The 16781-nt window shown below is 38.2% G+C and overlaps 1 protein-coding gene across 3 annotated transcripts; it reads right to left on the bottom strand.

Moving 5' to 3' along the window:
* Window positions 1-1344: 1344 nt before the first annotated feature.
* Window positions 1345-13870, bottom strand: LOC113027003 (GTPase KRas). Of its 3 annotated transcripts, none has more exons than XM_026176376.1 (6): window positions 13586-13870; window positions 11303-11420; window positions 10398-10576; window positions 8082-8241; window positions 5590-5705; window positions 1345-3817 (listed from the first exon to the last, which is right to left on the bottom strand). In XM_026176376.1, the coding sequence occupies exons 2-6, from the start codon at window positions 11411-11413 to the stop codon at window positions 3700-3702; spliced, it is 684 nt and encodes a 227-aa protein (XP_026032161.1). In that variant the 5' UTR covers window positions 11414-11420; window positions 13586-13870; the 3' UTR covers window positions 1345-3699. The 3 variants fall into 3 exon arrangements, with proteins under 3 accessions (XP_026032161.1, XP_026032160.1, XP_026032159.1); XM_026176374.1 differs by having other exon boundaries at window positions 3754-3816; window positions 5582-5705; XM_026176375.1 differs by lacking the exon at window positions 5590-5705 and having other exon boundaries at window positions 1345-3816; window positions 13586-13868.
* Window positions 13871-16781: the final 2911 nt, after the last annotated feature.

Genomic DNA, 16781 nt, shown 5'->3' with positions numbered 1-16781 from the left:
CACATTAATATAAAAGAACAGTTTCTTTCAAGTTTAAAGCCTGGTATTAGTATTCTGATGCTACACTGAAAAACACCCTTGGTTTCTCATTCAAAGTTAAGGATTACCTCTGGAGCGGTTTTCTGTCAGTACTGAACAGCTGTAAATAAGATTTGGATGCTTTTAAAAAATACATTTAAATCTAGTCAGAGTTAGAGGGGTGGAGCATAAAAGTACAAATGAAAAAGAATAAATGAAACGCTAATGTTGACTGAAAGAAACACATCTGATGTAAGGTCACATGTGGACACAGGACAGGACCAGATATTAAAATATTTTTAAAGTCTCTTTGATTAATAGCTCTGCATGTTTTAACATCACTATATCAGAGTTCATCACAACTCTCAGCTTTTCACTGTATAAAAACTTGGATCTGTATGTAACAATATGAATACTATAAACATGTAACGAGCCTTAAGAGATAATAGATGTTGTCCCATTCAGAAAAATAGCAAATGTATTCACCATTCAATGCTAATTCTTAATACTTAGATTTAGCAAATTTAATGAGCTAAAATAGGTTTAACCAACTGTTTGGACTTTGCAAACATAATTAGTTAAAATTAGATTCCTGTCAAGGTGCCTGCACTGAACCGGTTTCATTCAGATGAAATAACATTAAGAGCTCATTATGTTAAACCTGGAGAATAAGATCAAGCTATTTCAAAGAAAGGATACAAGACAAATGTGATCGTGTGTATATTTAAAGCTGAGCTTTCTTACCAAATCAGGACTCTGGACTGACTCCCAAATAAAACCTCAAGTGTGGAGCTTTTGCTTTGTTAGAACTGTGCATCATGGCCTAATGAAACTGGCATGTTTTTGTTTATACATATTAAAATATATCAACTTAATTCATGCACGCAATGAACCTGATGACAGTACATGAGGTTAATTCTTGTCATAAATGCCTGTCCATGATTTTCAAAATGAATAAAAGTAAATATTTGTGCTGTGACTTGAGTATATTTAGTGCTTTTATATTCTTTAAAATGTACCAGGTAGAACACGGCTGACTCTACAGCAAGTGCGAGCAGATGGAGAAATGCGCCTTCAGAGCTGCTCCTTGTCATCTGTAATACTTTTCAAACTGAGTGAACAGTGCCATCTACTGGGAAGACTGGCGAAGTCTTCAAATATCAGAAGAACAAAATGAGATCCTATTTTTAATCACTGCAAATTTGTGTCAATACTGCAGTTACATTCTCCAGCCGTTCGTTGTGCTGTGATGGAAAAAAAACTAATCAGATCATTCAAATTGAAGAGGAGGAAAAACATTATGAAGGAAACAGAAAAAAAAAAAAATAGTTGGGTTCCTCTTTACTTTGTTCTTTATTACACATTAAATAGGAGTGGTGAGATTTATGGCAAAATAGACTCATTTGAGATTAGATCACCACTCTACATTGCCCACCACAGGTATGATGTAAAGTGGTCATTCATTCACTTCCCTAAACCTGGACCCCAGTCACACTCGCTGTTCACATACAGAGAGCGGAGCGAAACTCCATTAAAGCAACATTCATGTAGACACAAATGAAATGAAGCACAATTTACAAAATATGCACCTCTCATTATCACAACTATACAAAGGTTGTTAAAATACGATCCAGGTATAAATGATACATTTCAGAAATCAGCTGTTGGCACCCATTAAAAGGAAGAGGAATATTTCAAACATTACAGTAAAACTACTTGTGAAACAGTATTGTGGACAGGAGGGTTCCATAATTAAAAATTGCATCAACAGTTATCATCTACTTCATGAAAGAAAAAGAAAAAAAGAAAGCAAAAGAGGTAATAATAAACTGGGTCAAAATCCATTAATCCTGAAAGCAAAACATCACTTTTTGTGGGAATAACAACGCTCCCCTAGAAGAGCATTTTGTGTATCTCTAGAGTACACGGGGGAAAAATAAATGATGTTTCGGCTCTTCCAACATCTATATGTAGCACCTAATGCAAAGATAAAAGGCAAATTTAAAAAACCCAGATGAGCAGTTTGTAAATACAATGGAAAATGGTGAAATTGGGGTTGACCCCAGAAGGAAACTGGACTTTTTATTATTTTTGTAATAAAGTCAGACGATTTAATCTAAGAACCAATTTTATGGCAATTATTGCCTCATTTACAAACATCCGTTCCAGTTGCATCGCCACGCTAAACACATTTTATGAGAGAAAAAAAAAAAAAAGAAGAAAAATTATTTTGCTGGACAATCATTTTTGTTGAAAGGCAAGCCAACAAACAATTTCAACACTCAAGCAAAAGAATCCAAGGAGTAGGAGAGAGAAGGGAAGAAAGAAAAAAACAAAACCCTCTTCGAAAAGCTAAACAAAATCTGAAAATTTATTTGGACAACATTTTGAACAACCTCTGTGACTCCACACCAAGACAAATATTCTTGACAGCTGCGTAAAGGATTCGTTCTGCTTTCTAGCTGCTCACAAGCAAAGAAGTTAGTGCGCAAGACACCTCCGTGGCCTCTTATGTTCTGCTGCTGGACAAACCTTAAATTATGCAGTGAACCTAAACATTACGGTCAAATACGAAGTCCACAAGGAGGAGGACAGCTGTTAACAGCTGTTTTTGAGCATATATTGATGAAATGATTATTTGTCAGGATGAATCAAAACAATCCTACAGTCAAATCTTAGCCTAAAGAAAAGCAGGAAACTTTTAACCGAAGTCAAAAAAGGCAACACAAAATGACCCTCATAATGTGGCTGCTAGTCCCATCTTATTAAGACAAAAATGGGTTCAAATATATATCTTGCTTAGAATTTCTGCTTTAAAAAAAAAGAAAAGAAAAAAAAGGCAGATTTATTTCTCACAAAAGCAAAAAACTACTTTCAAAAAAACCTGAAAAACTAGACTATGTCCAACTGAGTCAGACTTCTTTATCGCTGGCTTCGTTTAATCCATCGACCAGAGGCAGTTTACCCATGTCTTCTAGGACATAATTCATGCAAAAAGGAAAAAAAAAAAAAATCTCTCTCACCTCATGGCAAGAACACACAGTACTAAGAAAAGACAAATTAATTAATAACTAATGAAGGTGTTAAAACATTCAGAGATGAGTAGGAGTTTGCATGCATACTTATCAGTGGCATAGCTAAGTCATACCTAGAGGTCGTTAGAGACGGGGACAAAACACGGGGGCTGGGATTGGATCTCATCTGGCTGACTGTTGGTCCTTTCTTCATATCCATATTGTCTACGTGAGCGGGATGAAAATTCATTCTTTGGCATCCCATACTTTTAAAAAGGTCATTAGAGAACATGACCTTTCAAGCAAAGAGAAAATTAACTCACGGTTTAATGAATAATTTGTTAAACATAATTTGCAATGCAATTGGCTCCCAGCTCTGTAAAATGCTCCAAATCAGCATTATCATTTAAAAAAATAACAATCCTAAATTCATCAGGCTCTTGAACCCATATTGTGGGCAACTGGCACTAAACTGAAAATGAAGCTTATTGGTGTCCAAAGAAGCAAATAAGAAGAGAAAAAAAAAAGAAAAGGCAGAAAATTCAGTTCAGGTTTAGTATTGTGTGGGTATGGAGAAATAGGCTAATAATTTAGTGTAATGTACAAAATGTATTACTTGAACTGTTCAACATAGTTGCATTTTTTTGTCTTAAAAGGGAATCATTATTCACATAATTGTACACTTTGTCTTGGACTTCTTTTTCTTCTTTTTGCCCTCCTTGCTCATCTTCTCCTTATGCTTCCGGATTTCTCGCACTAACGTGTAAAAGGCATCGTCGACGCCCTGGAAAACAAGCAGAGAGTGTGCACCGTTAGAGTTAAGAAGCTTTGTTCATGACTGCACTGTGTAAACTTGTCTACTAAAAGTGAATCAAAATCTCCAAATAAAAAGTCTGTCCATTTTAAATACACCGTTTTCTGATTAAGTGTACATTCTGTAAATGAGACACAATTCGGGGGATCAATCCGATTCGAACCATTTAGGACATGCTGAATAAAATGTGTGTTTCAGAATAAAAGTCAGTGGTGCTTCCACTGACATCAAAGACAGTGGCTGCAGTTACATGGGCTTCATTTCTCAATGTCATCAGCACAGTCTGGCACCAGTACAGGATTTAAAATGTATGTACCTGAAGTATTCATAAAATATAGTTCCAGTGGAAAAGATGCACCGCTGGGAAAAGTGCTCTCACAAGCAATGAATAAACAAATTTAAATTAGCCCTTTTAAAAAAAAAAAAAAAAAAAAAAAAAGAAAAAAAAAGAGTTAAAGGGGTAATAAAACTTTGTTTTGTTTTTATATAAATACACCAATTTATTCTGACAGAGGTATTTAAATTAGGCTTTTATTCTCTCACAAAGATCCTATTCAGATTATTGGTGAGTAACAGGCTCCATGGAAATGCAGCAAGTGTCGTTTTAATGGCACACTGACGTAAATGTGTGATGAACATTTTGAACGGTGTGTAAATGTGACAATAATCTGTAAGGAGCAGTAGAGTAAAGAGCCTGAGGCCAATTTAAGGTTTTGACAAAGACAGCAGGAAAACAAAACAGAGTAAAGAAGAAGGGATTTATATCAGCAGGAAAAATTGCCTTAAAACCACACGCACACAATTTGTTGACGACACATCTCTGCCATTTTCTCAAAGCGCATCCTTCGCAGAAACACATTCCAGCAAATGATTCAGTCCAATGTTTGCAGTAACATCCTCTAATCACACATGATGGCTAAACCAGCCCAAAAACCCCATTGTTCATGCTGATTTCAGCCCATTAGGACACTTTCACACTGGTAGTCTGAATCTAGGAACGGTTAGCCTGGAAATCTGACTGTGTGAACACAAGTGCAGACCCCTTTCCAGGTTGACTAAAAGGAAAAGGTCTGGCTGCCAAAGTGCAGAAAGAAGGTTTCTTTCATTATAGGAAAATGTATTTCAGTAGTCGTGTTTGGATTAAAACAGGACAGAAAACAGACTCCCAGCTTTACAGTCGGAAAACAAACCCAAACCTGGTGCTGTGTTAGTTTTTATGCTCGAGTTGAGCAATAAGGTAGGCACTTGTTTGGGTTTTTTTGTAACATTTCTCACTCTATGCAGACTGTTACTTCAGTCGTGCTTTTTCTACTTACAGCGTTCAATTTTTCTGACATCTCTCAATAAGCACAGTCATCATTCATAATGGAAATAAGGGGAGAAAAAAAAAATCCCCACCCCTATATGAGGAAGGCATAATGCAAATGTCCACCAGTGTGAAAGTAGACTAGCTTGCATAGATCAAAGTTCTTTAGGCTCAGTAAACCAATCCAGTGTGAAAACAAACTCAATAAAATCAACCATGATACACAGAAACACTGAAAGGACAGGAATCATCAGCTGCCTCAGCCTCATGTTAGACTCACACCACAGCCCCAATAGAAACCAGCAGGTTAGCTTTGAGAACATGTGAAGCACCAGCTCCTCACTGAGTGTCTTCTTCCATTTCCTTCACCACAATTCCCACTAACAACACACACGCAGAGCTGGTGGGTGTGCGGCTGCATACACTTACCCCTTCACATCACAACACACTTTTTAAGCTTGACACAGCGCGGAGTCTTTTCTTCCTTGCTGATCTTATTGACCCGGTACAGCCTGATCTCCCGTACCAGAGTGTAAAAGGCATCTTCCACTCTCTGCAGTATGAAACACAACTTTCCTCAATGTTGAGGAATACACAGGAGGAGGGGGGAGGACATACTATTTGGATGCATTTGTTACAAACTACAAATACGAAGGAGTAAAGCAAACTGGCGGTGCAGGTCTACTTGCAAAGTTTGCCCTGCCTAATCCTCTGCATAACACTTTATTTCAAAATCTTGGGATATGGATGAATATAAATGTTGATTTCCCCCCCTCCATATCTTTAAAAAGATAATTTGAGTGTTTTTAAGGAGAGGAAATAAATATTAAGTCATTCAGAAAACAAATACTTTGATTCAGTATGTTGCCTGACCTGACTACTATTAAGCAATGATGCACTGTAGTCTCCTTACTTTTCCATCCACATTGAAACTGACAGAAGCAGTGTATTCAGCTACATCAGTCCAAAACAAGTGCAACGCATTGAGTATATGTATACAGTTGTAGTCAGAAGTTTTAATTCACTTATCATGGGCATGAATGTCCTGATAATTTTGGGCCATTATTTTTTTCTTTCAATTGATTGTACAGCATACATCTTTAAGCTTGAGCTTTGAGTTCATTTTAGTTTTCTCTAATCCACACAGGCTCAAATACAAAGACACGCCCCCACTAATATTTGGCTAAATGTCCCTTCTTGAGTTGCACCTCAACCAGACACCAGCCATCAACACGCTTCTGGCATAGTTCTGGCTGGATTGCTGACCACCCTTCTTGGCAGAATTTGTTGAGTTTGTGTAAACTTCTGACCACAACTGTAAACAGACAGTGGAGAGGTGTAATATGGTGCAGGAGTGGTTCAGAATTTTGATTACCAGTGTGGCTGCTCTTATTTTCACCTTCTGAGTACATGTATGCAAGTGTTCTGTGATGGTAAATAAGATCCCTGAGACATCTACTGTAGTGAGGACTAAGACAAGGCGGCTCTCTTTGCTTTAGCTTGTGGTTTTATATCTGCTTGTGGACAGATTGTTATGAATGTGATACCTTTACAACTATGTAAGACGCAGTTAAACTTTACAGTCATAATAAAAATGTCACAATACGAATATATTTGCTTTTTTTTTTTTTAAATTGCATATTTAAAAAAAAAAAAAAAAAAAAAAAGCAGCAAAGCTCAAGCCACCAGATTTTAATTTAGCCAATTATCCCCTCTGGCCTCTGCACCACAGCCAATTTTAGATGATTCAGTGAAAATCTCATTTTTAGCAGATGCATTTGGGAATCTGAAATGGAGTTACCATTACTTCCAGCAGAACAAGCTTAAATGCTTCTCTAGAACTTTATTTTTCAAGATGACAAATGCGGCAAGCAGGGTAAGTCGTGAGCGAGGACTGTGTTGGTGTGTCCAAAACCTCCTTCGTTATTCATGTAACGTGTGCAAGTTCCAAAACTGTATGCCGTTTTAAAAACAGACACCTTCCAAGCTTGCAGTGGGCGAGTGGTAACAGTATTTGTTTGGTATCATTTAAAAATTGTATATTGTGCCCATCGTGCATTTCCAGAGAAGATTAAATTATTTAAGAGTAGCCATGAGTGGCTTCAAATAAATGTAATAGTTCCGGTTCTAATAGAAGCAGCACTGTGTGGACACTGAACTTCCCTGCACCAAAAGGAACTATGATTCACCCCAGATCAGAGAACACTAAAATGCACTTACAGATCACTCCAATAGCCAGTCTGCTACCTAAAGCCATGCCCACAACACACACACCACTGATATCACAGAAAAATCTTCCAAAACCCCAGACACAGCAACCAGTAAGCAGAATCATTAACCCTCTGATTAATTTCCGACACTTTGCCCTTTCATGCAGAGTCCCTGACACCGATTTGCTGATTATTTATAAAGCAGGATCCTTTGCAGGTGGGCTAATAATGATTTAATTCACATATCCGTGACAAAGCAGCATGCAATGATTACATTGTCACCCATTAAATTTAAATTAACCAAAAAAGATTTAATGATGCACAGCGTGTTACCTGAGACAATTTCAAGCAAGATAATCATTTAAGAAAAAAAAAAAATAAATAAATAAATAAATAAAAAGGGACCAACAGAGATAGCAACACAAATCAATAATCCCTCATGATACAATCACATTCTTGTGATCCATTTCCCAAAATCATCCAGCTGTGTTACCAAAATTACCATTAGCTTACCTTTTCTGAAAAAACAATTTGATACGAAAGGAACATTTATGGAAATGACAAAACGACCAATAACCCTGAGACCACATGCACCTCCACACCATTTAACATGCTCTCCATACCTCCAGTTCAATCCCACAACAGTTTAGTGACAGAGTTGACAAATGAGCCACTTTGAGTCTTGAGGACAACACTCAGTCTGTTGTTGGGATTCTCACCTGTCTGGTTTTGGCTGAGGTCTCAATAAAGGGAATGCCGTAGCTACGTGCTAAGTCCTGAGCCTGCTTTGTGTCCACTGTCCGGGACGGGAGGTCACACTTGTTCCCCACCAGCACCATGGGGACGTCCTCAGAGTCCTTCACCCGCTTAATCTGTTCTCTACACATTCACAGCCAGAACAGAATTGCAGTTTTAGTTTCATTTTACTTGTGTAGTACTCCATTGGCTACGTAATACGATGTTAGAAAACACTGTACAAACAAACCACACTGAACACACAAAACACTTGTAGTGTACAGAATGACTTTCTATAAACTGCAAGTGTTGCTGTAGTTTTCAGAAACAAGAACATTAATGACTTAAGCTCAGCCCCTTACAGAACACTGATACACATATTCTGCTGTAGTTGTAATTCCTACAGTGTTTTTGTACATTTTAATAGAAGATCCCATATATTTACAATATTTTAGTATATCAGTAAGTTGGGGGCGGGGGGGTTGCTACAGTAAAAAAATAAATAAAACTAAATAAATAAATAGCAATGATACTGGTATCGATATTGAACCGTTCGATACAGTGCTTTCGGTTCGGTACGCATATGTATTGAACAATAAAACATTTATTTATTTTATCAACTCTTCTTCTGACGATACTGTCTGTGTTGAGCGCTCAGTGGATCTGTGTTCGACTACCCCGCCTAGGCTGCACTGTCGAGTGCAGATCCACTGAGCGCAGCGCAAGCTAGCAAGACAGAAGCTAAGCTCGTTGCAACATGGCAACTGCCTCAATGCTACCCGAAATTGAACCTCCCCCACCCTCATTCAGATCTGGCGTTTGGAACTATCTTGGTTTTCATGTGAAGCATGACCCTGATGGTAAGCGCGTCATGGACAAAAGTAAAACAGTATGTCGGATAGAGGTGGGAATCACCATACATCCCACGATACGATATTATTGCAATTTTTTAAAATATTTTGCAATAGTTAGATTCTGTACATAAAGGTAAACTTTATCAATATTCATTTTATCTAATATCAAAGTCTCGCACTCAGTCTTTCTCTCATTTCAGTCAGTTTTATTGTTGACAAACTGAACGGTTTGTATTACAGTCTAGTCCAACTTAACTGAATGCAACCATCTGGTACAATTATAGCTATTCTGAACTATGCAATTTGTGAAAACTATGCACCCCATTCAGCAACTGAAGAATTTGAAAGTAAATTAAAACAAAATATAATTTTACATTAAATAAAAAAGTTTTAAACTTAATTTAAAAAAAAAAAACATGTCTTAAATTAAAATAAGTAAACTGTCATGTTTATTGCTGCCAAAAAAAAGTTAAACACATTTGGACAGTGAAGGAATGTCAGGATTCTTGCTCAGAAAAAGGAGCTGATCAACATGCTCTGAAGTCAGAGCACAAAAACTTTTTTTGTAACAAAATATCGATTTCTGCTGTCCCTGTATCGATACATTATTAGCAAACAAAATATCACGATACTACACAGTATCGATTTGTTTCCCCCACCCCTAATGTCGGATGTGCCACGCAATGCTCAATTTGTGGGAACTAGTGCGTTAGCGCAGTTAGCCGTTTACGTGTTGACGCCGTCCAGCCCCACGCACGGAGCGATCCGCGGTAACTTGTTAACGGAGATTTGACGCGTTATGGTGTTAATGTCATTTTAACAAGATTAACGCTGACAGCACTAGTGGGAACAACGAATATGACTGCACATTTACACCGACATCATCCTAGTGCAAAGACAAGTGGAAGCAGGCAAAAACAACAAGCACGCATGCTACAAACTTTAGCCGAGTCATTTAGACAGCCTTTAGCACATGATTCTCCTTATGGGGACCTGATATGTTTAATATGCTGCTGAGAATATACCCCAGAAGAAGGCTATAGTATAGCTTTTATTTTGGAAAGAGCCATTTCTCTGTAATAAACTCTCTTTTCCAAAGATGAGTGATTTCTCGATCAGATAGATTTATTTTTTTTATTTTGTTGTTTCAGCAACATTAAATTTAAAAACTGTACTTTTGAGTTAAAATATACATTTATAATTTTAATAAATTAAAAATTAAAAAGGCATGAACATTTTTTGTATCGAAAAAATATCGAACCGTGACACCAAAGTATCGAACCAAACCGTGAATTTTGCGTATCATTGCACCCCATATATATAAAAAATATACATTTTTATATATACACTTTAGTGACTTCAAAATACAGCATGTTATTTCTTAGTTTTAAGTAAACTACTACATACTGGTTACAAAGACATGAGGCAATTTCTCCCCTAGCTCACCTATAGTGGTGAATGTCTTCAAAGGACTTGGTATTGTTGATGGCAAAGACACAGAGGAAACCCTCCCCTGTCCTCATGTATTGATCCCTCATGGCGCTGTACTCCTCCTGACCTGCTGTGTCCAGGATGTCCAGTAGACATGTCTCTCCGTCAATGACTACCTGCTTTCTGTAAGAGTCCTGGAAGCAAAACACATGAGAATCCTGGAATTTAGTGGTTTTAAGAGATGTAATACAATGAGATGATAGCTTATTTAATAATTTTTAAATAGATTTTAAGTTACTCTAAATGTGTTGGCTGAGTGTGATTTACCGATGATATCGCATTTTTAATCTAATAATTACGATACTTAAAGTTATGAGATGATTTCAATAAAAGATACCACAGGGCATCTTCTGTTCACTACACCAGTAGGGCACTTCATTTTTCAGCAGACCTCATATTACAATGAGCTCATTTCTACCGTGTCGACGTACTCCAGCTTTTTATTACACTGATAACTACACTCAATCCCATCTAACACAAATAATTACTCTTTGCTCCAGTGAACAGCCATACCTTTGGATGCCATCTTCTATTTAATCTATATCAATGGTCTAACCTCCAGCAACAAATCAATAATTGATTGAAATCATGATGGGACTTAGTTTGATCACTGGCCTTTTGAGAGCTCGGGCAGGAAGACATCCATTGAAAGTTCTAGAAAACCTGTTTGGAGTCTCTCTTTAAAGCTTAAACCAGTAAAACCTGTTGAAACTCATTTTTGTGAATATATACACATATATATATATATATATATATATATATATATATAAAACAGGACTTACAACTTGTGCTGCCCCCTTTCATATGTCGACACATATACAAAGACACAGGAACAGAAACATTCTATATTTTTCCTTTACCTCAATGGTGGGGTCATATTCATCCACGAAGTGATTCTGGATGAGCTGAATGGTAAGTGCGCTTTTGCCAACGCCACCAGCTCCCACCACAACCAGTTTATATTCTGTCATGATTCACCTGCAAGTTAAAAAAAAACAAAAATACAATCTCATTATATGATTATCTTCAGTGAAAGTCAAATGGAAAGTATTAGTTTATCTGGTGCACAATCAATGCCTCGTGCATTTTCCACTTAAAACAATTTTACAATCTAATCGCATTCAAACATTGTCATTTCTGTACAACAACCCGTTTGTTTACTGGAAATCTGCACACTCAGGACTGGCAGAATGAGAAGATATTAATATATGAACACCACTTCCAGTAAGTAACTCAACTCGCCCTCAGCTATTCGTTTAATAACACACCTGAATCACTGGGAAATTAGATTTCACACCAAGTTTAGTTTGCTTTTCACAGAGAAAATGCCCATTTTAGTATTAACCAAGAGGCTTGTAGAAGAAGCTTGCCACAAACACAATAGATGGTTAATCTGCATGTGTTTGTATGCAAATGGAGGCTATAAACAGAAAAAACCCAAATGGATTCACAAAAAGCTGCTATATTATCAAATATTCTTTAAATAATCAATTGAAATTGCTGTCTCTGAAAATTGTCAGAAACATCAAACGTGAAATAAAATGCATAAAGATGAGATTATGCGTATATATAATTAAATGTCTAAATTCAGTAGTGTTTTCTGAGTGACAGCTCCACAACAGACGCCAACCCCAGGCAGAAATCCATGACATTACATTAAGGCTCCAAAATTGACAGGCAACTGGGAGGGTCTCTGCTGTCTGTCTGCTGTGTGGAGCGGAACACATCAATAGTAGTTGCTGGTCTTTTCAGAGGCTACAGCACAGAAAGCTCAGCTGAGCCTGCAGTCAGGGAGGAGTGCCACTAAATATTATTGCTATGTCTAGAATGCTATGCATTTGCCCAACTACTAATAAACTAGTTTGTGCTCACAACACTTTTCTTTATAAAATTGTCCCCCATTATTTCATCTACACACTAAGTGATTTACACATGTCATTGATGAGGATGCCATCTGTAAAGAAACAACCTCATCTTTAACCTGAACAGACAAGACCAATTCCAGTGTCAATGGAGATTCCTCTGAGTGTGCCACATGGCTTTCACGTCTCTATGTCTATGCTGTCACTTTGCAGCATACTAGTCAGTGAAAGTGGAAAATGAATGAATACAGCAAGCTGTCAAGCAATAAACAACAATTTAAAAATAAGGAATTTAGCTCTTGTACTCCAGTAAGAAAATATAATTTGCGTTTTAAGGATTGAGATTCTTTTTTTTAATTTTTTAATACAGTGAATGATATCTGCTTCAAACTGTGGCAAAGTTTTGAAGCTGTGGAAGGTCGATGGAAACCTTATTTCCTTAAGATAGGAGTGTGCCACTCGTGGCTGTAGCTTGCCTTAAACTGAACCCATTAATGGCATGCAGTGCATCCAACTTTATGTTGACATTCCTGAAATCAAGGACATTCCCAATAGAGGAAGAAGAAGAAAAAAAAACCCACTGAACTGAATATCACTGCGGGAGAAAAAAAATATCACCCATTTCACAAGAAGACTTGTCGATATTTATTAGCAAACATATCGTTATGCTAGTTTGGAACGGTTAGCCGGCTACGTGATTTAGCTTTTCAATGAAAGACCACCTATCATGCTTCAACAGGTAGAAGCATCAGTAGCATACTTAAAAGTCAACAGGGATTTTGATTTAAATTCACCGCTTTGCGACTACAGGGTTACCATAAAGGCTGTGTGAAACCGTCTGAGCACCGGGCTGCTGTGCTGCTAGCAAGCTTAGCATTGGAGCTCGCCAACAGCCTCGAAAGTAAACTCACCATGAGACCACATCAGCTAACTTAACGTATTATAAAAATGTAATTCATTAAAAGGAGCACTGGCTGCACCGCCTACCCCGACACACTCGTTATCATTCATTCAAAGGGGAAGGGTGCCAGATTTTGAAGCCGCCATTGGTAAGCTAGCTCACAGGTCTGCGTTGCAGGGCCAGACGGTAGGTTAACAATTGGGCGTAGTTAAGTTCAAAAAACCGAAAATGAATAATACCACTATAGCGGTGTTGTTTAGTGTTTAGATAGCGGGCACGGTGACCGACTAACTACATTAGTGAAAACAATGTTTCGACAAGCACTACAAAAAAAAAGGAAAGGGGGCCCAACATGTAATAATCTCCTCCATTTGTTTTACCTTTTACTGAGTGGAGTTCCGCGTCCGAAGTAGCGACCGAGTCAAGCTGATATTCCTCTCGTTTCACACGATCTCTGCATTTCCTATTTCTCACCAAAACCCCCGCATTTAAGTTGATCTGTCGTCGGTTCACAAGCAAGAGAGAACATGCGAAAAAGTGAGCAAATTAATCGATTGAACTTTCCATTTGATCCAGCGCCCCGGCCTAGCTGCTCCGTCTGGCCTGCTTTACGCGTATATGGGCGGATACCAGGCGTACTTTTACCCATAAACCATAGCAGGATTTCAACCGGTCTGGGGCATTTATCTCTCGATGTGTGTATGTGTCGCAATATGAGTTGTAATACACTGTACTTTGTCATTTGTGTGCGCATTGCGGCTCTTTTACACAGTTTTCATTTATGACTAGATTTATATAAGCACTGATTATTCTACTAGTAGTGGAGATGTTACCTGTCTTTTTTAATTCACATATGTATGTTTTTAAAATTATTATTTTTTAACCAGAGTGAGAGGTTCATATCAATACTTTAATGATTGAAATGATTAATGATTTCATTGATATACCCACAAAGGTCACAATTTGTAGGACTTGTGCTCTGACTGCTGCTGCCTGCAGTCAACAAAGCCTAGGGGGCACTCCACGAGCTTATTTATAGGCTCTAAATATAACTGGAATGTGCAGGACGGACGTCATTCCCAGGCAGGAAAATGATTTGGCAATCCCTTGTCAGTTTTCCTACGTGTTCACAAGGGTTCCTCCTGCGCACTGCATGTGCAGGCGTTCGTAACAAAAGACGGACACAAAACCCAAACTTATGTTTGAGGATAAAAGGAAAGAACAGCATATAGCATGTTTTGTTTGTTTCTTGTTTTGTTTTGTTTTCTCTTTTAGTCATGAGGATTATTGCCCATTGTACCAGAAAGGTTGTTTTTAGTGGATTCTGTCTGGGACCTTATACTAATAACATTAAATAAATAACATGCAGCAAACATAATACGTTCTTGTACCGTAAAATAATATGACGTTGTTTTTAAAACCCAATGCATTGCTTTCACATTGTACAACAGACACGCTAGAGGGCACTATTGAGCTCTCAATTCCATGTGCTGCTGGATTTAGAGATCATCTGTGAAACAAATGTGTAAATTGAGAATATCTGAATCACTTTTTCAATTTTTAATCACTTTTTCATTACTTTAAAAGATGCCAGGTCAGAGAGGTGCAGGTAAGAGGTAACTTTACAGCTGAAAAAGACTATAATCAAATGCTCAAACGTATTAAGGTCGCATCATTCATTATACTGTGAGCAAATAACAGTAATTATCATAATCTGTGCCTGGAATTTTACATTAGTGTCAGAGAAAATGCTGCATTGTATCTACATCTCAAAAAAATATACAGTGTGTAAAACTAAGGAAGTAGTTAAAAGAGAGAACTCTTAAGTTCCCTCTTTTCAAAGTCATACACGGTTCAAATGTTAATTGAACAAAAAAAAAAACCTCCTATCTACCAACGAAACTCTAACTATAGTATCACCATTGAACTACACATATCAAAGGCACTGTTATTTGCAGACATGAGAGCAAATTTTGGACAAAAAGTAATTTCCACAGTGACAGGCATGTTCCAGCCACATGTTCATCAGTAAAATCACGTCCATAAGTTTTTGGACAAAGATACAAATTTTTTAATTTTGGTGGACAATTGTCATATTAATGAAACGCTTTAATTCTTCAATAGTTAATGTCTTTTTTCTTTTTTTGCTAAGCTAAAAATCTGTACTCAAGTCACATCTCGATTGTTTGATTTAGATTCTACAGTGGTGTCACACAGGGGCAAAACTACAAAAACCAATGTGTCACTCTCCTAGTATTTAACTGCACATTAAAGAAGCTTCTGTGCTATGACACATTTTACTCAATTTGAGCACTCAAAGCACTTTTTACTTAAGTCTCGTTCACACCTCACTTTTATATATGACTAAGGAGTTCTTGTCTAACAGTCACACACACACAGTCCAACTGATACAAGGATATCTCAACACATGGACTAGAAGAGCGGGAATCAACCAAGCGACCTTCGATTAGTAGATGGTCTGAACTTATATATATACTCACAAAATAATAAGCAACACTTTGTGTTTGTTTTTCTCCCATTCCCCATGGGATGACGTGACTAAAATTCATCAGATATACATAAACATCCTCCCAACACTGGTCAAAATCATCCAAAGTGTGGTAGTGGGCACATGCTATATAATATCCATCCCACCTCCAGGTGTGCCACATCAGGATTGATCGCATCATGAGTAGTGCACAGGTGTACCTCAGACTGCCCACAACAAAAACCACCTAAATGTGCAGTTTTTCGCTATTGGGGGTCTGGGACCACGGTAATCTGTGTGACCCCATTTGCCTCATGCATCAAACATCGTCGCATGGATCTATCAGATTTCATTTGCTGTGAATGTGGTCCATCCACTTATGCTGTGCGAGGTGTGGATATTCGTGGAATGGTACACGCTTCGTATACGCCGTCAAGCACATCCGACACTCAATGGGCGAATGTCCGGGTATGCTGGCCATGCAAGAACGGGACATTCTCAGCTGCATCTGCCCGAACAATTGACTGATCATCTGAAGCGACACCTCTCAACGTGCAGACGCCATCGAATTGAGCAGCCCAACAAGTCTGTACGGCGACGCTGAGTCAGGTCAAGACCGATGAGGACGACGGCATGCTTGAGCGTCTGGACGTTTCTGACAGTTGTGCAGAAATTGTTTGGTTGTGCAACCAATTGTTCGAGCAGCGTCGGGTGCTGGTCCAGACGATCTTGGGGTAACGCTGGATGTGGAGTCCTGGCTGTGTGTAGACGAGGTCTGCGTTGTAGCAGTTGATGTGCGCCATATCTCTGAACGCCTGTGGAGACGGCTATGGTTGAGAATGAACATTCATGCACGGCACACATCGGACAATCCTGCTGTATGCCAGTTGCAGCTCCTCATGCTTGTGCAGTGCATTTGCTGTGGACAAACTGACATCCAGGTGCCTTTTGTTGTGGGCAGTCTGAGGTACACTGTGACTACTCATGATGTCATCAGCATCCTGATGGCACACCTGTGTAGGTGGATGGATTAAATATGCAGATGTGCCACTACCACACATTGGACTGATTTGTGACAGTGTGGAGGA

This window comes from Astatotilapia calliptera, chromosome 7, assembly GCF_900246225.1.
Source record: "Astatotilapia calliptera chromosome 7, fAstCal1.2, whole genome shotgun sequence".
NCBI classification, from domain to species: domain Eukaryota; kingdom Metazoa; phylum Chordata; class Actinopteri; order Cichliformes; family Cichlidae; genus Astatotilapia; species Astatotilapia calliptera.
This window is presented reverse-complemented; position numbering and strand designations above follow the sequence as displayed.

Coding starts and splice junctions, on each gene's coding strand:
- LOC113027003 (XM_026176376.1), bottom strand. CDS start 11,413: ATGACAGAATATAAACTGGTTGTGGTGGGAGCTGGTGGCGTTGGCAAA. Junction 10,577..11,302: donor AATATGACCCCACCATTGAG/GTAAAGGAAAAA, acceptor TTTTGCTTCCAG/GACTCTTACAGAAAGCAGGT. Junction 3,818..5,589: donor CTTAAAAAGTGTGTTGTGAT/GTGAAGGGGTAA, acceptor GCTTGTTTTCCA/GGGCGTCGACGATGCCTTTT.